This window comes from Gracilinanus agilis, chromosome 2, assembly GCF_016433145.1.
Source record: "Gracilinanus agilis isolate LMUSP501 chromosome 2, AgileGrace, whole genome shotgun sequence".
NCBI classification, from domain to species: Eukaryota; Metazoa; Chordata; class Mammalia; order Didelphimorphia; family Didelphidae; genus Gracilinanus; species Gracilinanus agilis.
The window spans coordinates 286,009,271-286,034,313 of NC_058131.1; the positions used below are offsets into that span (position 1 = coordinate 286,009,271).

The 25,043-nt window shown below is 38.3% G+C and overlaps 1 protein-coding gene across 1 annotated transcript in view; it reads left to right on the forward strand.

Annotated features, from left to right (window-relative positions):
• RGS3 (regulator of G protein signaling 3) overlaps positions 1-25,043 on the forward strand; it is a 212,021-nt gene that overhangs the window by 28,072 nt on the left and 158,906 nt on the right. The window contains exons 4-6 of the mRNA XM_044664086.1: positions 3,174-3,268; positions 4,287-4,355; positions 24,881-24,941. Coding sequence (XP_044520021.1) covers positions 3,174-3,268; positions 4,287-4,355; positions 24,881-24,941 — 225 coding nt within the window. The remainder of the gene's footprint in view (positions 1-3,173; positions 3,269-4,286; positions 4,356-24,880; positions 24,942-25,043) is intronic.

Genomic DNA, 25,043 nt, shown 5'->3' on the forward strand with positions numbered 1-25,043 from the left:
AGGAGGAAGGATCAATGAGTGAAGGGAGGTAAAAGGAGGATCTGGAAGTGACAAAGGGGAATAAGTACCCCTTTATAAGGTGAATGTGTTAGTAGATGTAAGAAGGTACAGTCAGTGCTGGAGATAACTAATAGGTAGGGATATAGTGAAATTGGGGGATCCAGGTCCCATGAGGCTAATACATGGAAAGTGTTGACAAAAAGAGGTCAGGGGAGGTGGAGGGTGGGGGAAGAGGAATTTATTCTTTATGGAACAAGAATTCCAGAGGGCACAAAATAAAGGGTGAGTAAGTTTGGAGTGGATTAGAATTTGGATGTTTGGTCATAAAAGTTTGGATGGGGTAGAATTGAGGGGAATGAGAGTGAAGTAACCCGAAGAAGGGGCTGGGAACAGTTTTTCACAAGGGGATATATAGGATGCAAATGGTTTGGGTAGCTCAATCTCCAAAGGAAGGGATGTTGCAGGGGGAGCCGGGTTGGGCATGGGTCTGATCCTTCTGGGCGGCTGGGAGAAGGGAGTAGAGTATGGGTAGGATGGTTGTTGCCAGCTGCTGAGCTTGGGTCTGCCATTTGTAAATGTTCACTTTCTTTAGAGTGGCTAGTGGTAGGGAATGCAATGATTCTTTTCCCCTTTCTCCATTGGAGACCTTGTTCATTAAGATTCTACTATGATGACACATTGTGGTACAGTGGTAACTTAATTTCTTGAAGGCTGTACCATAGGAGGGCAAACTTTTCTAGGTCCTACCAGGGAGTGCAAACTCTGCCAGGTCCTACAAAGCTAGAAGTGTTTTGAATCTAGGTCTAGCAGTGCTCTGTCACTTCAGTACCAGCCTGATGAAATTCATAATCTCATCACCAGGAAGCTGACCTGATGATGATGAATATTTTGGCTACTGTAACTCATGAAACTGTCTCCTGAAGGATGGAGAGATTGTGATCTGTGTTGGTAAAATGAGTACCCATAATGATAAAGATTAAAAAGAGTATTGAATTAATTCACAGCTGAGTCATGAATCAGGACTCAGGAACAGAGTAGAGGTGTGGACCTTGAACCAGGCATCAGACAGAATGGTGATAGACACTTCTAGGCTTTCTGACTGTTCATTGTTGCTCCGGGCAGTCATAAATTTCAGAGGTGAATTCTAGGTTGAAGGTCTGGAGAATAGACTGGGAATTGCATTTGTCTTTGGTCTGGTTAAGGAGACTAAAAACAGAATTTGAACTGAGGGTCAGGGTTATCCCAACTCATCTCAGGCAATCCATACTCTTTTTTTGATTTGAAACCTTTTGAGGAGTCAAATGAGACCTTTATCAGAGATACAATACTTGCTATAGAATTCTCCCCTCCCCCCCCCAGCTTTCTGCTTTTCTTCCTTTTTAAAAACTCTTACCTTCTGTCCCTGAGTTATATGTTCCTCTAGTCAAGTGGTTATGAATAGTGAAAAAAGAGAATTGTATTTTCCTTGGAAAAGTCAGCTTTGCCTGAAGGCTTAACCAGGAATCCAGAAGTCATGCCTATGCTTTGGGAACAAACTGTTTCTAGTTTAGTCTGGGCCTGTCTTCTCTAAGGCCCTGTATAGACTCTTTTTTTTTTTTAAATTAAAAAAATTTTATTTAAAAAATTTATTCCTCATTACATGTAAAAAACAATTTTTAGCATTTTTTTAAAATTTTGAGTTCCAAAATTTCTTCCTCTCTCTCCTCCTCCCTGAGAAGGTAAGCAATCTGATATAGATTTTACATATGTAATTATATAAAACATTTTTCCATATTAGTCATTTTGTGGAAGAGATTTTGAACAATAACAAAAAAAAGAAGAAAGCAGATGTTTGGTCTGCTTTCAGATCATATATTATAACTAGTTCAGTCATTCCCCAACTGATTGACATCCCCTCAATTTCCAGATCTTTGCTGTCACAAAAAGAGATGCTATATTTTTGTGCAAATAGGTCATTTTCTCTCTCTTTTAAAAAAACCTCTTTGGGATATAGACTTAGTAGTCGTATTGCTGGATCAAAGGGTAGGTATGTACAGTTTTAGAGCCCTTTGGGTATGGTTCTCCATAATGGTTGGATCACATTACAATTCCATCAAAAATTAGTGTCCCAATTTTTCCACATCCCCTCCAATATTTATCATTTTCTTTTTCTGTCAATTTGTATTTTTCTAATCAAGAGTAATTTAGAGCATTTTTCACATAACTATAGATAGCTTTGATTTTTTCATCTGAAAGCTACCTCTTTTATTTTCTTTGACCATTTATCAGTTGGAGAATGACAAAGTTTTATAAATTTAATTGTTCTTTACATATTTGAAAAATGAGACCTTTATCAGAGATACAATACTTGATGTAAAATTCCCCCCCCCCCAACTTTCTCCTTTCTTCTTTCTTTTCTTTTTTTTTTCTTTTTTAAACTTTACTGTGAATTGGTTCCAAGGGAGAACAATGGTAAAGGCTAGGCAATGGAGTTAAGTGACTTGCCTAGGGTCACACAGTTAGGAAGTGTCTGAAGTCATATTTGAACCCAGGATCTCCCATCTCTAGGTGTGACTCTCAATCTACTGAGTTACATAGCTGCTCTCTTCTACTTTCCTTCTAATATTAGTTGCATTGGTTTTGTTTATATAAAAACTTTAAAATTTAATATAATCAAAATTATCCATTTTATATCATATGATGCTCTCTATTCTCTATTCTTTCTTTATCCATAGATTGATAGGTAAAGTATTCCATGGTCTTATTTGCTTGTGGTATCACTCTTTCTGTCCAAATTATGTACCCATGTAGATCTTAGTTTGGTAAAAGGTGTGAGATGTTGGTCTATCCCCAGGGTCTGCCAAACTGTTTTCCAGTTTTCCCAATAGTTTTTGTCAGATAGTGAGTTCTTGTCCCCAAAGCTGGGATGCTTTGTGTACTGGCTCTTTTGAGAGCTACCTTCAGCCTTAAGATGTTGATACCTTTATGTACCTTTTAATTTATGTGATGTGGCTCACTCCTTGACATATGAGAAGGAAGGCTTTTAATATTTGGCTGTTATTTGAGTTTTTTGCAACTTTGAGCTGGTGCACAAAGTTGACTAAATACCTTTGGTAATTGTAGTGGTTGGTAACAAGCTGCACATGATTGAGAGTACATATGATTAGCTAATACAAGTTCATTTCCATTTTAAGGTGTCAGTGGTACCAGATAATGATCGGAAACGGAGGCAAAAAACTCAGACAATCCCAGACTGTAAAAATCCAGCTTTCCATGAACGATTTTTTTTGTAAGTAAATCTACTGTAGCATAACTCTGTTCTACTCTGCCCTTCTCTTCTTTAGTAGAAGAGGTTCTTCTGGCGATCCAACTGAAACTGTGCTTGTTTTTAAAGGCCATCTATGTTTTTCATTCTTTTTTTCTTTGTAGATCTGGCACAGTACCTCATATATGGCTATAGTCAAATCAGTGTGCTAGATGTGATTTAGCTATTTCTTATAATTTAAGTGCCTTAGGCTTAAAACTAGAACTAGAAGCTTGGCCACTTTCAGCCTTTGGAAAGAGGGAGCCCTTGAAATGCAGAATAAGAGCACTTCTGGTGAAGTAAGGGCCTCAGTAAAACATTTTGCTTGAGAGAGCACTGACCCAAGCATTGCTGAAACTTCCTTTGTTAAGCATGAAGGAGTCTTTCAAGCATGTTCTTTGGTGGCCTTTTGGTGTATAAAGAGTATTTAGAATGTGATCTCTTTTCCCTCTCTTCTGATTTCTGGGCCTTTGTAGTTAGGTGGAGGAAGTCACAGGTCCTCTGTTTTGTAATGGAACATTCTTCTCAAATTGGAGAGTGTGTATGTGTATATATACACACACCTTTAGATGAGGTTTCCCTTCCATGGGTCTCTGCATTTCCCCCCCAAGTTAGGCTTAGTCATGGTGCCTTGGTAGGAGAGCTATCAAGCATGTTTTGTAGCTCTTTCAGGTTTTTTAACCATATTAGTTAATTTACCAATAATTTATTCAGGTTGAGCTGCTCCTATTTCTGGGGGGGGGGTCATTCCTTTGCTGAAATCTTTATCTCTAAAGTCTTAGTTTAGCAAGGAAAAAGTCTCTCTTTGTGTTTCCTCTTTAATGTTATAGCACGAATAACTAGAAGAAAAATTTTTTGTATAGTGATTGGTTTCCCAGAATTTCTCAATAGGTAGCTATAAAGTCGTACATTGAACTATGTCTCCAAAGATGACTTAATGGTAATGATATTTATTTGATTCAGCTTGGGCCCTGCTTCTTGATGCCTTTGACTTACTTTACAGTCCCATCCAAGAGGCAGATGAGCAGAAGCGCCTTCTGGTTGCTGTATGGAACAGAAAGAGAGGCCAAAGGTAAGGATTTCCTGGGTAGAAATGTGTCACTCCAATAGGTCTTTGGGTAGAAATGGGGAGAGACATCTTCTGCCACCCAAAATTCCATCCCACTGGTGATTTCCACACAGCAGAAGCCAAGTCCAACCCTTGTGTACCCACTTTGGTTCTCGGGTGCTGTCCTGTGTCACCTTCTCAGTGGATGTATTGATGCCTATAAACCACTCACTGTACCAAGTATTGGAGATGCAAAGAGGTCAAGGTCATGGGGTTCTGCCTTTAAAGAGTTTAAAATTTAGTTAGAACAAGAGATTCCCTCTTCACCAGCCTCTCTCCTCATCTTCACCTGAAAATCTTTGGTTTCCTTCAAGGCTCAGCCACTTTCAAAGTGAGCCTTTGTCTGACCTCTCTGGCTTCCCTATCAGATTTATCTTGTATCAATTTTATATATACCTATATTTACATGTTATATTCCTCCCCAGAAATCATCTTCTTGATGACAGGAATTGCTTTTGCTTGTGTTTTTTTATCCATAGCACCTAGCACAGGGTCTGACACATAGAGAATGGGACTCAATGGAAAAACATATGTAAGTGTTGACTTTGTACCAAGCATCGTGTTCAGTACTATAGATACAGATAGAAAAATTGAGACAGTTCTTGCTTAGATTCTGATTGAGTGAATCACCCTATAAAGGAATTTGGTTTTGTGCAGTGGAAAAGGTCAGGTACTATTTACGTTCAGGTGGGTAGTATTGCAAGGCAGATTGAGAGAGGCTTCATGGACCTTATTAGGTGCTTTGTAAAAGCTCATTAGATTTACCGATTGACATAGAAAGCTAGGGGACAGTAATGAGTTGTATATGATAAATGCCAAATTTTTATTTATTGTTTGTAGGAATTCAGAGGAGGGAGAGAACTCTGTGGGCTGGTGTTTTCTTTTTAGGGTCAAGCAATGCTTCTTTTTTATTTTGTTAAAGTACTCACCATATGTAAAGTATGCATTATCATAATTTATATATCTAATAACTCAAAAAGTGCAGTGCCTGTCACATATTTGACTCTGAGTCATTGAGAAAAAAGCTTACATTATGATCAGAAGAGCCTTTTTTATGCCTAAATATTCCTTTTTTTACAACATTTTATATTTATTGTCACGCAAAACACACTTCCATATTGATCATTGTTGTAAAAACACACTCATACATAACCAAAAACCCAAAATAAAACATAAATACACTGATATGAAAGATGACTCAAACAGTTCTCTCTCTGGAGGTGGAGAGCATTCCCCATTATAAATCTTTCAGGATTGTCCCAGATCATTGTATTGCTGAGAGTAGTCAAGTTTTCACAGATGATCATCATATAATATTGCCTGTTATTGTGTACAATGTTCTCCTAGTTCTTCTCATTTCACTTTCTATCAGTTCCTGCAGACCTTTCCAGCTTTTTCTGAGATCATCCTGTATATATCATGCCTTCTAGCACAACATGTACCACAATTTGTTCAGCCATTCCCTAACTGATGGACATTCCCTTAGTTTCCAATTCTTTGCCACTACAAAAAGAGCTGCTATAAATATTTTTGTATAAGTAGGTCCTTTCTCCTTTTTTATTATCTCTTTGGGATACAGATCCAGTAGTAGTATTACAGGATCAAAAGTTATGCATAGTTCTAAATTGCCCTCCCAAATGGTTGGATCAATTTACAACTCCACCAAGAATGCATTAGTGTCCCAATTTTGCCACATCCCCTCCAACATTTTTCACTTTCCTTTACTGTCATATTATGGGCCAGTCTGATAGGTGTGAGGGGGTACCTCAGTGTTGTTTTAATTTGCATTTCTCTAATGAAGAGCGAGTCAGAACATTTTTTTCATATAATTATTGATAGCTTTGATTTCTTCATCTGAAAATTGCTTGTTCATATCCATATGACCATATGACCATCTGTCAATTGGGGAATGGCTTTTGTATCCTTATAAATTTAACTTAGTTCTCCATAAATTTGAGAAATCAGACTTTTGTCAGAGAAATTTATTATAAAAAATTTTTCCCCAGTTTCCCTTCTAGTCTTGGTTATATTAATTTTGTTCATATAAAATCTTTTAAATTTAATATAATCAAACTTATTCATTTTACACCTTATAATACTCCCTATCTTTTGTTTGGTCATAAATTCTTCCCTTTTCCAAAGATCTGCCAGGTAAACTATTCATTGTTCCCCTAATTTAGTTATGGTATCAATCTTTACATCTAAATCATATCCATTTTGATCTTATCTTGGTATAGGGTATGAGATATTGGGCTATACCTAACTTCTGCCATATTGTTTTCCAATTTTCCCAGAAGTTTTTGTTAAAGAGTGAGTTCTTATTCTAAAAGCTGGGATCTTTGGGTTAATCAGACACTAGGTTTCTAAGGTCATTTAGCTCTGTATATTGTGTATCTAATCTACTCCATTGATCTACCATTCTGTTTCTCAGTCAGTACCAGATTGTTCTGATGATTGTTGCTTTTTAGTACAGTTTGAGATCTGGTACTGCTAGGCCACCATCCTTCACATTTTTTTCCTTTAGTTCTTTTGATATTCTTGACCTTTTATTCTTCCAAATGAATTTTGTTATTCTTTTTTCTAGTTCTATAAGGTAATTATTTGGTAGCTTGATTGGTATGGCACTCAAAAAATAAATTAACTTAGATAGAATTGCCATTTTTATTATATTAGCTTGGTCTACCCATGAGCAATTAATATTTTTCCAATTGTTTAGATCTGATTTTATTTGTGTGAAAAGTGTTTTATAATTGTGTTCACATAATTTCTGTGTTTGCCTTGGCAAATAGATTCCCAAGTATTTTATATTGTTTAGAGTGATTTTAAATGGAATTCCTTTTTTCTCTCTCTTACTGCTGAACTTTGTTGGTAATATATAGAAATGCTGATGATTTATGTGGATTTATTTTGTACCCTGCAACTTTGCTAAAGTTATTAATTATTTCAACTATTTTTTTTGGGCTGGTGTTTTCAACCAGCTTTCCTACAAAGGTGGGATTTGAATTGGGTATTTTTTAAACTCTTATTATTTGTCTTAGAAGTGATACCTTGAATATTAATTCCAAGACCAAAGTGTAGTAAGGGCTAAGAAATTGGGGTTAAATGACTTGTCCAGGATCATGTAGCCCTTAGGAAATGTTTGAGGCTGAATTTGAACTCAGGACTTCCCATCTCTAGTCCTGGCATTCTATCCAATGAGCCACCTAACTTCTCCTGAATTGGGTTTTGATGCAATGGGAAAATTTGGAGAAATGGGAGGGAGAGCATTCTAGACAGGGAAAATGAGATGATTAAATAAATAAATAGAAATGGAAGTATACAGAAACATTAAATAGTAGAATAGTTTTGGCTGGAAAAGAAGGTTAATATAAAAGAACCCTAAACAAGAACTTGCTGTGAAAGGCAACCCAGAATGTTATGTATCAGGATATGGATCATAGTAGCAACACCAACATCCTAGGGCAGAGTAGCAAGGAATGAGATGGGGCAAATTTAGAGGCTGGTATGGGAGCTGGCTACTGAGAAAAGAGGACAGTTCTGTGAAGGAGAGGGTAAAAATGGAAGTAAAAAAGAGGTAAAAAGTTCACCAAATTGAAAAAGAGGCAAAAAAAAAAAAGTATAGGAATTATTTCTTGTTGTCATTGAAGATATCAGTAGGAGAAAGCTATCAGTAAGGGGCAATAATACACAGGCCTTCTAGATCAGTGATTCCCAAAGTGGGCGCTACCGCCCCCTGGTGGATGCTGCAGCAATCCAGGTAGGCGGTGATGGCCACAGTTGTATTTATCTTTCCTGTTAATTGCTATTAAAATAATATTTTTTCTGGAAAGGGGGCAGTAGGCCAAAAAAGTTTGGGAACCACTGTTCTAGATGGAAGAATCACATGCCCGTTATGGCTAAAAAAGAGATAATGCATCTCTTTAAAAAGTTTGCTTGTATGGACTTTAAAGAGCAATAGAAAGTTACTTGGTGTTATGGCTATTGACAAACAGTGATGGTGAATCTATGGCACAGATACCAAAGATGGCACGCAGTGCACTCTCTGTGGGTACTTGACTTCCCCTCCCCAGTTCATTACTAGAAAGGTAGAAGGATTCTGGTGGAGCTGCTCCCTCTCCCTCTTCTTCGTACCTGAAAATATTTTTAAACATGCCCCTCCCCTTGCCCAGCAGCCAATGGGAACACATAGAGAGTAAGGTGAGGGACTCACAGGTGGCAGAACTGGAGAGGAGCAGAGCACTCAGGCCCCTCCCCTCCCCCTCTCTACACTCACTGAGGACATTCCTCACATGACCTACCCCAGCAGCCCAATGGGATTGCTTCCTCCCTCCCCTGTGTGGGGTAAGGGGGTGTGGGGCATGCTCAGCACTCGGTGGGGGGCGAGGCATGGCATGCGGTCTCTAAAAGGTTCGCCATCACTAACATATAACATTCCTTCTGGGATTACTCTACCCAACTCAGACTTGTGAGTTAGATCTTCCAGAAGTGCCTGTGACTATTCTTATAATTCTAGAGTTCATGCTGTGGAACTATACTACTACTAACACTATCATTCCTGAGCTCTAATCCATGGGCTTCCTGTTAACAGTCAGACAGTAGAGTCAACTAGCTGTTATCAAAGGAATCTCCTTAAATGGCATAGTAAGAGTAATAGTTACAAAAAGCCTCCCTCCATCACCTGGGGCACATTTTCCTGCAGAAGCACTGCTGTGTCCATGGGGAGAGTGGACTCAAACGTAGAGTGAGTGGCACAGAGGCCTACATGGTAAATATACACAGCAAAGGCATAACCCGTGACTCCTGGTAACAGAAGTTCTTTCTCCTCTCACGGGGGCCTTACTCGGCTTCTGTTGCTTGGGTAGAGCTCTCTAATAGGCAGACTGTTAGGGTAGGCTTTTCTGGAATTAATAGCCAGCATTTCTCTCTGCCATGAAGGGGTCACATTCTCTCAATCTGCCTTCTTCCTTTGGATGACGTCTTTCTATATCTGTGTTCTCAAGGAGCCCTACTTTGTCTGAATCTTGCCCCAGCCAGCTATCTATGGCTTCTCTCCTTGCTTCTGGCATTTCACAGGGAGTTGCTTCACCCTGATCCAGCCTAGCCTGAGACATACGGTGTCTGTTTTTGTCTCTGGGTCTCCTTAGGTAGCACTGGGATCCATCCCCTTTGAGATCCTGCCTCCATTTTTTTTGCTTGTGTTTTCCTAAGGAACATTGTTTTGCTGGGATCTAGCTCTAGTTACCTGTGTTCTTTGAATTTTCTCTAGAACTTAGTGTAGAACCCAAGATTCAGAGTACCCTCCTTGCTTTCATCCTCAAATTATCCCTAATTTAGTCATTTGGCCTGTGCCCTCCTTGTTCCTGAATCTTCCCAGGATGTCTTATGTCAGCTCTTGGATCCAGCCTCAGATCTCTGGCTTTTGTCTTCACTAGCTCTCTCTGGTGCTCATTAGGACATCTGACTCGCATTAAATGCCAGCTCTAGTCTTATGTCTGGGTTCTTTGCCTCTACCTCCACCTTCTCCTACTTGTAAGGCGGGTTTCCTGTATTTCAAAGGACTCACTATTTACCACAGGGCTCTGAGAACCTCCTTTCTTCAATGGACTTCTTTCCAGTCACTGATAATTCTTCAATGGTTAGCATTCTCCCCCACCTGATGATTCTGACTCCCCTCTGGTGAACCTGTATAAACCTATTCCTACCGCCTGCTTCCTTTAACGTTTCCTCCACGTGCATTGTCCCACAACAGATCTGCACCCTCCCCTCTCCACCGTGCACTCTGGGATGCCTGTTCCATAAGGAAATCAAGGAACTTCGTTTCCTCTTAAGCCATTTCTTTTCTCACTCCCTCCATCTTCTTGAACTCACTGACACTTGACTCCTGCTCCCGATGCTAGAACATTATTGCCCATCCTTTTTAGTACTGGCTCCTGCCACCTACCAGCTCGAGCTTGATATTTGCAGTGGGGGGGGAGTAGAAATACTCCTTGTTTACCCAGTCATTTCCACCTCATTTGCTACTGCCTTCGCTCAGTGGCCTGTCCTCCTTTGAGACATGCTAAATCCATATCTACCACCCAGTCAAGAATCTAGTAGCTGTAATCTCCCATCCTCCAGGAAACCCACCTTCCTCAGTGAGTTCAGTTTTATTCTGTCCCTAATTCCTGCCCTCATACTGTGGGAATTTCAACATACCTACTGATACTCCCTTGAACACCCTGCTTTCCCACTTCCTCAATTTACTTATTTCCCACATCCTACTCTACCCTACCTTAGTTTACCTAGAGATGGTCATATTCTTGATCTTGCCATTAACCACAAGTGTTCTCCTTACAAATGTTCATGAACTCTGAAATTCCTGAATTTCATCATCATAGATTTTTTATCATTCTCTCTATCCCTGTGCCTTAAAGCTTATAACCAAATTCTTTGTTCTCACTGGGATCTCCAGCCCCTCCAGGCCTCAGTTCTTTCCTTTCTTGGTGATATTCTTTTCCCTTTTCTATCTTGGCCCCTTGGTGAGCCAGTTCAGCTCCACACTATCAGGCCCATTGTCCCTCTTCTCCTTGTACCAGTCATGCTCTGCCAAGGCCCATAGTGGTTTGCGTGTTGTCTCCTCTACTAGAATGCCAGCAGGGACTGCTCTTTCCTTTCTTTGTCTCCCCATCACTTAGCAGAGTGTCTGGCTATACGGTAAGTCATTAACAAATGAGTGTGGACTGGATAACTCTTCCTGTGCCTTCATCTACTGCTACCCCAGCACTCCAAAACTACCACCCTGCAACCCTCCTGGGACCTCTGGATCTTTTACATGGATACCCCAAGTCCAAAACACATCCACCAAGGGATACTCATTTGCTCAAGACCAAGGATGAACAAATACAAAAGAGACTGAGGTTGCCACGTGCTCATGCTAGCCCTCCTCTCCCTAACTGTCAAAGGAGGTAGTAGTAGCACTTACCTCCCAGGGTTTTAGTGAGAATAAAACAAGAGGATGGTTTAAAAGTACTTATCACAGTGCCTGGTACATAGTAGGCACTTAATAATTGCTCATTTTTTTCCTTTTTCCTTCTCTGCACCAAGTCCTGAGAGCCAAGAGTATAATATAAAAGCAGATCTGTTACATTCACTATCACATGAAAATACTGTGGCCTTAGAGCCAGGGAATAACCCTGGGTTAAATATATATATATATATATATATATATTTTTTTTTTTTTTTACTCATATCCTAAAGTTAACTCTTTGGAATTCTTTTCAAAGTAGCATCCTTTTCAACCTTTGTCTCAAAATGGAAAATCTGTATGTCGTCACAGTGGCATAAAATAGCATCCTGGGATTCACTTTCTTGAGGACGTTGCGTAGTATATGCCTACCATTTGAATAGAGGTAGATCCTAGAAAATTTGTTTGCCCATGGTAGGCTAGATGCAGATATGTGTATGATTGGAGGAATATTTAAGCTAGAAAGTTCTTTAATTGTACCATTTGCTGTGTCCTGAGAACCCTTAGGGGTAGAGCCATGCAACTCAGTTTTACAACTTGAATTTCATGACAGTAGAAGAAATTGAGCAACATGTAGTTTAAGAATGAGTGATTAATGTTAATTCAAGTTATTGGCAAAGAAAAGCCCAGTTATGTTGGAGCGAATGAGTCAGCATCAACTTGAAGCAATATGACAATGTACTGGGGGCTGTTTCTCACATTCTTGCCTATTTTGGGAAAGCATGATTCCCTATTCAGAAAATCCATAATAGGCAGTCCAAACAAAAAACGCATACAAAGGAAGAGACATATATACGTGCTGCTCGAAGAGCTCGAAGAGCTGAATTGTGTTATCAACAGCCCGACTCAAAAGCCATTGAGAGTTATTGTTAATAAGGAGCACATCTTTGGTTCTTGTTGGCATGACTCAAGGTATCGAACACAACCTTGGTGAATAATCCTGAGGCATGTCACTGATCTGTCTTCCTAAGAGAGAATGCCTTCATAGCTACAGAATATGCTAAAGGAAAATGCTGAGGGAAAATATTCCTCAGACTGGTGTACTTTTTCTCAGATCAAAGAGTGTTTTTCTTAAGTATGGTCATCAGTCTAATGAGTGAGTTCACGTCATGACTTTAAAGGAATTCAGGCATGTCTGATCACTTTTGATAGCCTTTTACATCACTCAAACTGGTTTTCTCATTGTGCACTTTAGGGATTCTAAATCATCCTGAGAGTGCCATGCCAGAAACTGCTCTGCCTGCGGGCCTTATTTCTCTCTTTATCTGAATTTTACCTTTTCTCCAAGGTCTGGCCCAAGTCTACCCTCCTTCTTGAGCTCTCTCTTACCAATGCTGCGGTGCTCTTTCTTCACATTGTTTGAGCTAATATATATGGTCTGTTCTACTTTTTGGTAGTTAATCATGTACTTGCCTTGAAGGATTTGAAATTATAGACTTAGGCAGGAGGTGAACTTAGAACATAGAATGTTAGAAAATAGACTTTTAGAATTGGAAGGAACCTTAGAGATCATATAATTAAATTCCCCGACTTTACAAATAAGAAGATTTATGACAGAGAATGATTAATATAGTAAAGCTAATGCTAGGTAACTAGAGTCAAGCCTAGAGACTAGAGATCTTGGGTTCAGATTTGGCCTTAGATACTTCCAAGTTATTTGACCCTGGGCAAGTCACTTAACCCCAGTTGCCTAGTCTTTATCCCTCATCTGCCTCGGAACTAATACTCAGCCTTGATTCTAAGCTGGAAGGTAAGGGTTTAAAAATTAAAAAAAAAATTGTATATAGGGGCAGCTAAGTGGCTCAGTGGATTGAGAGCCAGACCCAGAGATGGGAAGTCCTGGGTTCAAATCTGACCTCAGACACTAATTACCTGTGTGACCTTGGGCAAGTCTTTTTTTTTTTTTTTTTTTTTTTATTTTAAACCCTTAACTTTGTGCATTGACTCATAGGTGGAAGAGTGGTAAGGGTAGGCAATGAGGGTCAAGTGACTTGCCCAGGGTCACACAGCTGGGAAGTGTCTGAGGCTGGATTTGAACCTAGGACCTCCCGTCTCTAGGCGTGGCTCTCAATTCACTGAGCTACCCAGCTGCCCCCATTGGGCAAGTCTTTTAACACCCATTGCCTAGCCCTTACTGCTCATCTGCCTTAGAACAAATAGACAATATGAATTCTAAGACAGAAGGTAAGGGTTATTAAAAAAAAAGTTGTATAGCTAATTATAGGTAGAGCTTGAGGCTAGAGAAACTTCTGTATCTTCCTTTTCAGCCTTGTCCTTTTCCCTCCATGCTAATATGGCTTCTGTTATATCTTCTTGAACCATTAAAAAAAACCCAACTCTTTTATTGTTATTTTAATTTTTCATGTGCTTTTCTTATTTTGCTGACATTTGTAATCAACATGAAGAATTATATCTTTTATTTCTTGCACATAATAGGGACACAATTCGTGGTTTGGGCAGTATTTTTTTGGTATTATTTATTGACCTATAAACTGAACTATACACAGTTTACATATAAAATAAATTTTTAGCAGTTTTAAGTGCAATGAGTAGGTAGAAGAAGTAGTCAGTTACAGAATACTTAAGAAATATCTACTTATGAGTGCTAATTGTGACTATTTACTTATCCCTGAATGATCATGAAATCTTTGGAACCAGAGTAGGAAGCAAAGCTATAGGGAAGTTATTAACAATTTAATACTTTTAGTTCAATTGAGAATGTGGATTCGGCTTACTAAAGACTATTACAGGAGCCATGTTCTTTAGTTCAAGAGATTGTGACTGTAGAAATTCAGAAGTATGAAATTTGCAATCCCATAGAAAAGATGAGATTCATTAAGTACAGGGAGTACTTTGGATACTCTATATATTAGATAGATTTCTTTTGAATGGGTTGCCATTTAGAATTAAACAGGTATATGAGACTTTCCCCGAGGTTATATGGTTTTCTGGAATAACATCTGGTGCCATTTTAACTTCCTCACAGTGACAAGGCTCTGTAGTCTCTGCGGTGTCTCCTCTCACATGCCAGGCCCCCAGAAAAGCACTCCCTTCCCAGCTTCAACACACTCTCTAAGTCAGCATTCATTTAAAATTTTTGCCCATGAGCACCTACCGGTGTGTTTGCTTTATTAGTTAGCCGGAGGACACAATTAGTTCAAAGCAAAGGCAATGAACTTCATAATAAGAAAGAAAAGGAAGGCCCTCACTTTTCTTCCCTAAATCTGAGACACCCTCTTCCCCATGCCATCAGCCGGAAGCGTGGATGCACTTGGGGAACATGTGTGGAGAGGCGTATACTGTGGCTGGGGAACCCTTGCAGAGAGGTACACATCTAGGGAATGTTCATTCATTCAGAATTAAAGAAACATTTATTAAGCACTCACTGTGTGCCAGCACCAGTAGGAGCAAGCATCAGCTTCCTTTCTAATCTGGGAAGATGATCCATGAGGAGAGCTAGAGTCACAGAAAGGGGGTGTGCGGGGTGAGGAGGGGAGCGTGGTGTGGAAGCCACCTGGCAGTGGTGCAGTGATTTGATCTGGGGAAAAGCAAAGCTCCCCTCTCTGAGTGCGAGATCCTTGAGCAGAGTCTGCCTGCAGATGGAAAGAGGTAGGAAGCCAGAATGCAGGTGGCACACTTTAGAAAGGGTCAGGGGGGAATTCACATAAGCCGAATGCCAGTGTCAGGATGCTGATGCCACCTGGTAATGCCCTGGCCTTGCTCCTCGCTGACATTGCATGCTATGGTGTCTCCACTGAATGGAGCTTTGCCAGTTTTGTGATCTCTGCCAGGAAGTGACTTAGCTGGGCATGGGGTTGTGGAGCCTCGCTCTGCTCTAGGCTTCTCATTTCAGCTGGAGTCCTTGTCTTAGGTGTTACTGCTTCTTCCTAAGAGAACAAGTGAGCTACTTTCTCTTTTTCAGCTTAGAGCAGTGATGGCAAACCTTTTAGAGATGGAGTAATGCCCCCCCCAACCAAGTGCCGTGCCGTCCCCCCAGAGAATGAGGTGCTGTGTCCCCCTCTCTCCTGAGTGCCAAGTGCGCTCCCCCACTCCACACAGGAGAGGCAGGAAGCACTCCCATTGGGCTGCTGGGCAGAGGGGCGGGGCATCTGAAAAAAATGTCATTAGGCATGGTGGAGAGTCCCTCTGACTTTCTAGTAAGGAACTCTGGGTGGGGGGAGAGAAGTCGAGTGTCCACAGAGAAGTGCTCTGCGTGCCATCTTTGGCACCTGTGCCACAGGTTTGCCATCACTGCCATAGAGCCTAGAAGCTTAACTTTCAGCTTTTTTTTTTTGGTGGTGGTGGGAGGGTGTCAGGCCCTTCATATACCTTGCTGTCATCTCAGAAAGAAGAATAAAATCTGATTGTGTAACCCTTCCCATTGCCATGGCGCCTGCCTTCTTTCAGTATGATTTTTTAGGAGGTTGTGCTTTAAATTACTGCTAAGGTGGAGTTGTGAATTGATCCAACCATTCTGGAAGGTAATTTTGAATTATGCCCAAAGGGCTTTAAAAGAATGCATGCCCTTTGATCTAGCAAAAGCACTACTAGTTTTGTACCCAAAGAGAGAAAAAAAAATGGGAAAGGTTCTGTTTGTACAAAAATATAACTGTGCTTTTTGTGCTGGCAAAAAATTGAAAAATGAGGGGGTGTCCCTTGATTGGAGAATGGCTGAACAAATTGTGGTATATGACAGTGATGGAATACTATTACGCTATAAATAATGATGAATCAATGGATTTCTATAAGAACTAGGAAGAGCTCCATGAACTGAGGCAGAGTGAAATGAGCAGAACCAGGTGAACATCATCATACACAGTAACTGAAACATTGTGGGAAAATCAAATGTAATAGACTTTGCTACTAAAAGCAATGCAATGATTAAGGACAATGTTGAGAAACTTATGAGAAAGAATGCTATCCCCATTTCCAGAAAGAACTGTGGGAGTAGAAATGCAGAAGAAAACATCTGTTTTATCCCTTGTTTATATGGGTATATGATTTGGGGTTTTGGTTTTAAAAGATGACTCAATTACAAAAATGAATAACATGGAAATATGGGATTTAAGTGATAATATATGTATAACCCAGTGGAATTGCTTGTCAACTCTGGGAGTGGGGAAAGAAGAAAGGAAGGAGACAACAAGAATCATGTAACCATGGAAAAAAATTAAAAATAAATTACCACCAAGGATTCACTGGGTCTGATACTCCTACAGCCTCTAATACTCCACTGGTGTTCCTAACTTCTCAAGATTATTTCCTGCTTGCCATTTAAATGGGTCTGAACCAAAACAAAAGCTGAGCCAAGGAAGAGAGTTCATTGTTCTCCACCCAACTGGTGAACCGCTTTTCTGATTTTATTATGTATAAGTCTCCTAGGCTTTGAGCTTTTCTATACTGAGAATGCTATATATTTTTGGCTGTAGATTCAGGAAATTGGACATTTAATGTTTTAGGAATTGAGAATGTTTGCAAATGTGAATATTGGCACGATCATATATTTGGGGAATTGATCATAGAGGACAGCATGTGAAACTGGGGGTAAGGATGCTAGTGAGCATTTATTAGGAGGAAAAAGAGAAAGTGGAGAACAAAGGAAATAGGAAGGGAGTGGTAAATGGGAAAGAGCAATGATCTTAAAACTTCTTTATTCTTTGCTCTGAAATTGTTGTTAGGTATCCTAATATAAAGTTGCTTAGCTGTTGATCTTTTAAACAATTAAAAAAATTATTTTCAGTACCAAATTCTTTCCCTCCTTCCATCTCTCCCCCACCTATTAAAAGACAAGAAGGGGCAGCTACTGGTGGCTCAGTGGATTGAGAGCCAGGCCCAGAGGGGGAAGGTCTTGGGTTCAAATCTAGCCTCAGACACTTCCTAGCTGTGTGGCCCTGAGCAAGTCACTTAACCCCCATTGCCTAGCCCTTGCCTCTCTTCTGCCTTGGAACCAATACACAGTATTGATTCTAAGACAGAAGGTTAGGGTTGGAAAAAAAAAGGGCCAGAAACATGATACCAATTGAAATAATCAGATTGAATATGTCTTTTAAAAAAATGAAATCCGTCTTTTAAAAAAATGATCTTATTTACATTTAATTGATTTTGTCCTATAACTGCCTATAGCATTTTTCTTTCTAAAAAATTTTACCTTAAAATTTTTTCAATTACATGTAGAAATAATTTTTGACAATTATATTCTGACATTTTGTGGTTCAGATTCTCTCCCTCCTTCTCTCCCTCTCCCTTCCCATTCCAGAGGGAGTAAATAGCCTAAATATAGGTTATATCACTGCTTTCATGCAATACATATTTATATATTACTCGTGCTATGATTCTGTTATTGTATATTTTACTCTCCTGGTTATGCTTACTTCACTTTGCATCACTTCATATAAGTCTTTCCAGGTTTTTCTGAACTCATCCTGTTTGTTATTTCTTGTGACATAATAGTATTCCATTACAACCATATACCATAATTTGTTCAGCCATTCCCCGATTTATGGACACCATCTCAGTTTCTAATTCTTTACCACTACAAAAAATGCTTTTGTGTAGGTAAGTTCTTTTCCCCTATCTCTGTTTTCTTTGGGATACAAACCAAATAGTGATATCACCGGGTCAAAGAGTATGCATAGTTTGATGGCCCTTTGGGTGTGGTTCCACATTATTCTAAAAATGTTTGTATCAATTTATAGGTCTCCCAACAGTGTATGTGTCCCAGTTTTCCCATATCCCTTCCAACATTGATAATTTTTCATTTTTGGTCATATTAGCCAATCTGATAGGTGTGAGAGGGAGCATCTCAGCATTTCTTTAATTTGAATTTCTTTAATCAATAGTGAATTGGAGCATTTTTAAATATGAATATAGATTTAATTTCTTCATCTGAGAACTGCCAGTTCATATCCTTTGACCATTTATCAATTGGGGAATATTTTGCATTCTTATAAATTTGACTCAGTTTTCTATATTTAGAAATGAAGTCTTTGTCAGAGGCATTTGCTATCAAAATTTCACCCCAATGTGTTGTTTCCTTTCTAATCTTGGTAGCACTGGTTTCATTTTAAATTTAATGTAATCAAAATATCCATTTCATTTTTTATAATGTTCTCTATGTTTTGTTTGGGCATAAATTCTTCCCTTATCTATAATTCTGACAGATAAACTTTTCTATTTACCCCAAATTTATTTATAGTATTACCCTTTATTCCTAGATCAAGTATCCTTTTTGACTTTATCTTAATGTGTATGGTATGAATGTTGATCTATGCCTAGTTTCTGTCATATTGTTTTCTAGTTTTTCCAGAAGTTTTTGTCAAGTAGTTCTTCCCCCAATAGCTTGGATCTTTGCATTTATGGAACACTAAATTACTATGTTCATTAATTACTCCATGTTGATTACCTAAGCTTGATCCACTATTCTTTTTCTTAGCCAAAACCAGATTATTTTGATGATTACTGTTTTATAGTATAGTTTGAGATCTGGTATGACTAGGTCTCCTTCCTTCATATTTTTTTATTAATTCCATTGATCTTCTTGACATTTTATTCTTCCAGATGAATTTTTAAATTTTTTTCTAGTTCTAAGAAATAATTTTGGTTAGTTTGATTGGCATGGCACTGAATAGGTAGAATAATTTAGGAAGGATTGTCATTTTTATTATTTTGGCTTAGTCTATCCATTAATAATTAATATTTTTCCAATTGTTTATGTCTAACTTTATTTGTGTGAAAAATTTTTTGTAACTGTGACCTTGTAGTTGCTAGGTTTGTTTTGGTAAGTTATACCTCCAAGTATTTTATATTATCTATAGTTATTTTAAATGAAATTTCCTTTTCTTTGTCTTGCTTTGAACTTTGTTGTTGGTAAATAGAAATGCTGATGATTTATGTGCATTTACTTTTATATCCTGCAACTTTACTAAAGTTGTTCATTGTTTCTTTTAGTTTTTTGGTTGATTCTCTGAGGTTCTCTATGTATACCATCATATCATCTTCAAAGAGTGATAGCTTTGTTTCTTCATTGCCTAGTTTAAATCTTTTCATTTCTTTTTGTGAAGATAGGATTAACTCTTCCCTTGCTTATTTTTAGCTAATCAAATCAAGAACTTAAAGTTCCCATACTTACCATTAAGTATAAGAGTTCACAAGTCACTTACTAGAGTGACAACTCCAAAGGCCACTGCAGCTCCCCCTTGGGCAGTGGTAGGCAAATTGAAAGACTGCCATTGGTTTCTGTGAAGGAGGAGTGACAGGAAGTGACATGAAAAAAAGGGGTATAAAAAGAGACAACATTCTCTTTAGCATTCATTCTCTTCCTGGCGTTTGGAGAGATTGGTTCTAGGCATTCCTTTCCTGGCTTTTGGAGAGATTGGTTGTGGAGATTCCCTGCTTTGGCTTTGGAGGAGGCTGTGTTGGTGGAACCCTGGCTGAAGACATCACTGGGACTTCTGGCTTGGAGAGATTCCTGCCTTGGTGGCCCTGCAAGGAGACCCTCTCTGCTTGTTGGTGCTTCAGTGAAATACTCCCTTCAGAGTGAGTTCTGTGGAGATACTCTTTTCCTTGGATCCTGCATTGGCTTGCTGGTGGAGTTTGGAACTTTGTTGGGCAGCGAGCTGAATTTCATTGGATTAGCACTTAGGGTAGGCTAGGCAACTCCTTGCCTCTTTCCCTCTTACATTTCATACTTCAACTCTTTCTCTTCCTCATTATAAATAAAAGCTGCTGACAGTTTTTTTTTTTGGCTTAGGGATAATATTTTGAATTTAGCGATCACAACATTGAATTTATAACTCTGTTATTTAGTCCAAACCTCAATTTAACCCGTACATTTTTCTGCTCTTATCACTATAGCTGACATTTCTAGTACAATATTAAATAAATAATGGTGATAATGGGCATCCTTGCTTCACCCTTGATCTTAATGGGAAGGATTCTAGTTTATCCCCTTTTCAGATAATAATAGTTGTTTATCATTTTAAGGAAAGATCCTTTTATTACAGTGTTTTTTTAAGGAATGGGGTGTTGTATTTTGTCAAAAGTCTTTTCTAAAAGTATCTGTTGAGTTAGTTGTATGGTTTCTGTTGGTTTTGTTATTGATATGACCAATTTTACCTATAGTTTTCCTAATATTGAACCATTCCTGAATTCCTGATATAAAACCCACCTGGTCATGGTATATGATCCTTGTGACATAATGCTGTTATCTCCTTGTTAGTATTTTACTTAATTTTTTTGCATCAGTATTCTTTAGGAGATTAATCTATAGTTTTCTTTCTCTATTTTATCTCTTCCTGGGTTAGACCATATTTGTGTCATAAAAGGAAATTGGAAGAATTCTTTCTTCCCCTGTTTTTCCAAATAGTTTATGTGATATTGGAGTTAATTGTTCTTTGAATGTTTGTTAGAATTTGTATTCATCTGGTGCTGGGGCATTTTTTTGGTAGAGAATTCTTTGATGACTTGTTCAATTTCTTTTTCTGTGTAGGGGTTGTTTAATCATTTTATTCCTTTTTTTGTTAATCTAGTTTATAAAGTTAAAATTATATAATCTAATTTATAAAGATAACCTATCTTTATAAATATTCACCCATTTCACTTAGATTATCAGATTTATTGGCATATAAATGGGCAAAATAACTCCCAATAATTGTTTAAATTTCTTCTTCATTGATTGTGATTTCACCTTTTTTGTTTTGGATTCTGGTAATTTAATTTTCTTTCTTTTTAAAAAATCAAATTTGCTAATGGCTTAACTATTCATTTTTTTATAAAATTAACTCATCTTATTTATTAATTTGATAGTCTTCTTACTTTCAACTTTATTAATTTATCTTTTAACTTTTAGGATTTCCAATTTGGTGTTTAATTGGGGATTTTTAATTTGTCCTTTTTCTAGTTTTTTTAGTTGCATGTCCAATTCATTGATCTGCTTTTAAAAAAAATTTACTGATATATAAGCATTTAGAGAGAAATTTCCCCCTAAGTACAGCCTTGGCTGCATCCCATAAATTTTGGTATGTTGTCTCCTCATTGTCATTCTTTTTAATGAAATTATTGATTTGTTTCTATGATTTGTTCTTTGACCATTCTTTAGGAAAAGATTATTTAGTTTCCCATTAAATTTAATTTTTCTTTCTGTTTTTGTTTGTTGAATGCAATCTTTATTGCATTGTGGTCTAAAAAAGGTGCATTTAATATGCCTATTTATATTATATGATCAATTTTGTGAAGGGTGCCATGTTCTGCTGAGAAAAAAGTATATTCCTCTTTATTCACATTCAGTTTTCTCCAGAGGTCTATAAAATCTAACTTTTCTCAAGTTTTAATTTATCTTCTTAATTTCTTTCTTATTTTTTTTTTTTGGTTGGATTTCTCTACATCTGAGAGGGGAATGTTGAGTTCCCTCACTAGTAAAGTTTTCTTATCTCTTTCCTCCTGAAGCTCATATAACTTCTCCTTTAGGAATATACCATTTGGTTTAGTATTGATATTGTTTCATTGTCTATGGTGCCTTTTATCAAGGTATAATTTCCTTCCTTATCTCTTTTGATTAGATCAATTTTTACTTTTGCTTTGTCTGAGTTCATGATTGCTATCCCTGCTTTTTTTTAACTTTAGATGAAGAAGAAAAAACTTTGATCCAGCCGCTTTTTACTCTGCATGTGTCTCCTGCTCTAACTGTGTTTCTTGTAGATAGCATATTGTGTGATTTTGGTTTTTAATCCACTCTGCCATCCCTTTCCTGTTTATAGGTGAGTTTTTCCCATCATATTCACATAATTGTGCCTTTCCCTCCATCTTATTTTCCCTATTTCCCCGTCTGTCTTTCTCCTTTTGGCCTTTCATTAGTCACAAATGTTTTGCTTCTGACTAGGAACTGATTTTTTTGTCTCTGAACTTAGTTCAGAAATTCAACTGTAATGAGTTAAATGTAGAAACCCAGTTTTCTTTTGTTAATCATAGTCCTATTCTTGTCTAAGGAAATGTTGCCCTTGAAGGAAGTAGGGACACCAAGGAATCTGGTCTAGCTGTCCTACCCTCATGCTATCATTTAAGGATGTCTAGTTTGTTATCCAAAGAAGTATGGTTCTCTGTCTCTAACCTTGTAGGTGGACTCAAACAAGGGATATTTTGTAGTCTTGGGAGAGGAAAAAGTTGTTACTAGCGCCCTCATTCCTAATTTCCAACCAATCATGTTGTCCCTATGATGCTGCCTACTCTATGACCAATTACTTTGTTTTCCTCACCTACCCAATTCTGTTCTATGTTCTCTTATACTTTCCAAAGCTATTTGAAAACTAGGAAGTCCTCCTTCATGGTCTTTGGTATTTAGAGAGGCCATAGACCCAATTTATTGGTTATTGGCAAGCCTAACTAATAAATTGTTCATGCTCAGACTATTGTTTCTCAGTTTACCTTCATTTAAAAAATAAATCCTTATCTTCTGTCAGAATTGATATTAAATATCAATGTTCACTTTGTATCAGTTCATATATCTTTCCAAGTTTTTCTGAAACCACCTTCCTCAGTATTTCTTATAGCACAATAAAATTCCATTACCATCATATACCACAAATTGTTCATCCAATTCCCAATTGGTGAGCATCCTCTCAATTCCTTGTTCCTTCATTCGTTTGTTCATTTGTTCCTTTTTCTTTCTTTCTCTTCCTCCTTCCTTTCTTTCTAAAAATCCTTATCTGAGTGGTAAGGACTATGCATAGGAGGTTAAGTGATTTGCTCAGCATCACACAGTTAAGAAGTATCTGAGGCCAGATTTGAACCCAGAACCTCTCCTCTCAGGGAATAGCTTTTTATCCACTGAGCCACCTATCTACCCACTCCCATCTTCTCAATTTCTAATTTTTTGTTGCCACAGAAAGAGGTGCTATAAATACTTTTGCACATATATATCCTTTTTCTTTTTTTAAAAAAATCTCTTTGGGGTACAAATCTAGTAGTGGTATTGCTGGGTATGCAGTTTTAAAACCCTTTGGGTGTTGTTCCAAATTGTTCTTTGGAATATTTGGATCACTTCACAGATAGCTAGTGCTTTTGACATTACCTCTTGGCTTGGTATCTTGAAACTTCCTTGAATGCATCTGCTTATTGCCTTTGCAGAAGAAATGCCAGTATGGATTAGCATTTTGCTCTGGATGACCAGATTGAGTGCTACCATACTTTTAAGAAAATCCTAAATACATGATAAATAGAGAATCTTTAATATATTTTGAATACATCTTATTCAGGGCTAGTCAGATAGCCCTTATTAGTCCTTAAGTTTTATATTGTTCAACTGGATCCCACAGCACCAGTGTTATTCACCAAATGTGATGATGACGATGACGATGATAGTAATAATAACTAGCATTCATTTAATGTTACTATGTGCTAGGCACTGTGCTAAGTACTTTATAAATATTACCCACTTAATCCTCAGTATTAACCCTAGGAGGTAGGTGCTATTATCATCCCCATTTTACAATTGAAGAAACTAAGACAATAGAGGTTAGGTGATTTACCCAAGCTCACATGTGACTAGGGCTGGATTTGAACTCAGTTCTTCTTGATAGTAGACTCAGTGCTCTGTCTACTGTGCCTTTAACCTACATGATTAATTCCACAAGTTGCATTTTTCTTGGCTGATCTTTGTATTTCCATGATTGATATCTATCTTGGTACTATTGAGCCATTGCATGTTGAACTTGTGGCTGATGACTTTTCTCCAAGCTCCTTCATCACTGTTGACATGGGTGTTGACATCCATCCCTCATGGTGATCTGCTTGGAAGTTACTGACTAACAGTAGAACATTCATTCTTTTGTCACTCTCGCTGCTCTAGTGATGAGTGGGAAGAGTGCAATGCTATGACATGGATGAGGAGGGTTCTTCACTGGGTAGATGTATGACCTCAGGCATTTCATTTCATTTTTTGTGCCTCAGTTGCCGCATCTGTAAAACAGGGAGAGCAATCTCCACCTCGTCTGCCAATACAGGAAGACCATGAGGATGAAATGAGAACATAGTTGGGAAAAGGTTTTGAATGTTAAAAGCTATAATGGTGCACAGTGATCTCATCAGACCTTCATTTCCACTTTGAGGTTCTGAATCTGAAGAGAGGACCTAAAGGAGTACAGGGAAAAGATAATGGAGGAATTGGAAAATGGCCAGTTTGGACATTTTTGGTCATGGGACCAATAGCTCCATTTTCTTTCTACTAACTACAGTTGTTCCAGTGTTCCTATCCCACTGGTTATAGATTATCTCAGGGATAACTGGCCAGATGTGTCCCCTTGAGTCAGTAGAGCTTCATAGCAAGCAATTCCAGTCCATCCTGGATTTCCTTTGTTCCGTGGATTTGGTTCCAAATCTATCTCCCACTAAAGTTTTTCAGAAGGCGAGAGTTCCTATTTTTTTTTTTTTTTTGTGGTCAGGGTACTGAAACTTTTGGAATGGTTTTAACATCAAATTCCATTAATTCCTCCAGACAGAGTGAACTCATCGGCTGTATGAGCTTTGGGGTGAAGTCTCTTTTGGCTCCTGACAAGGTAGGTCCCTTAGGAGAGGCTTGGTGATATCATTACTTTGAGGGTTGGTATAGGCCTAAGCAACTTCCTCCCTTCCTCCCTCCCTCCCTCCCTCCCTCCCTC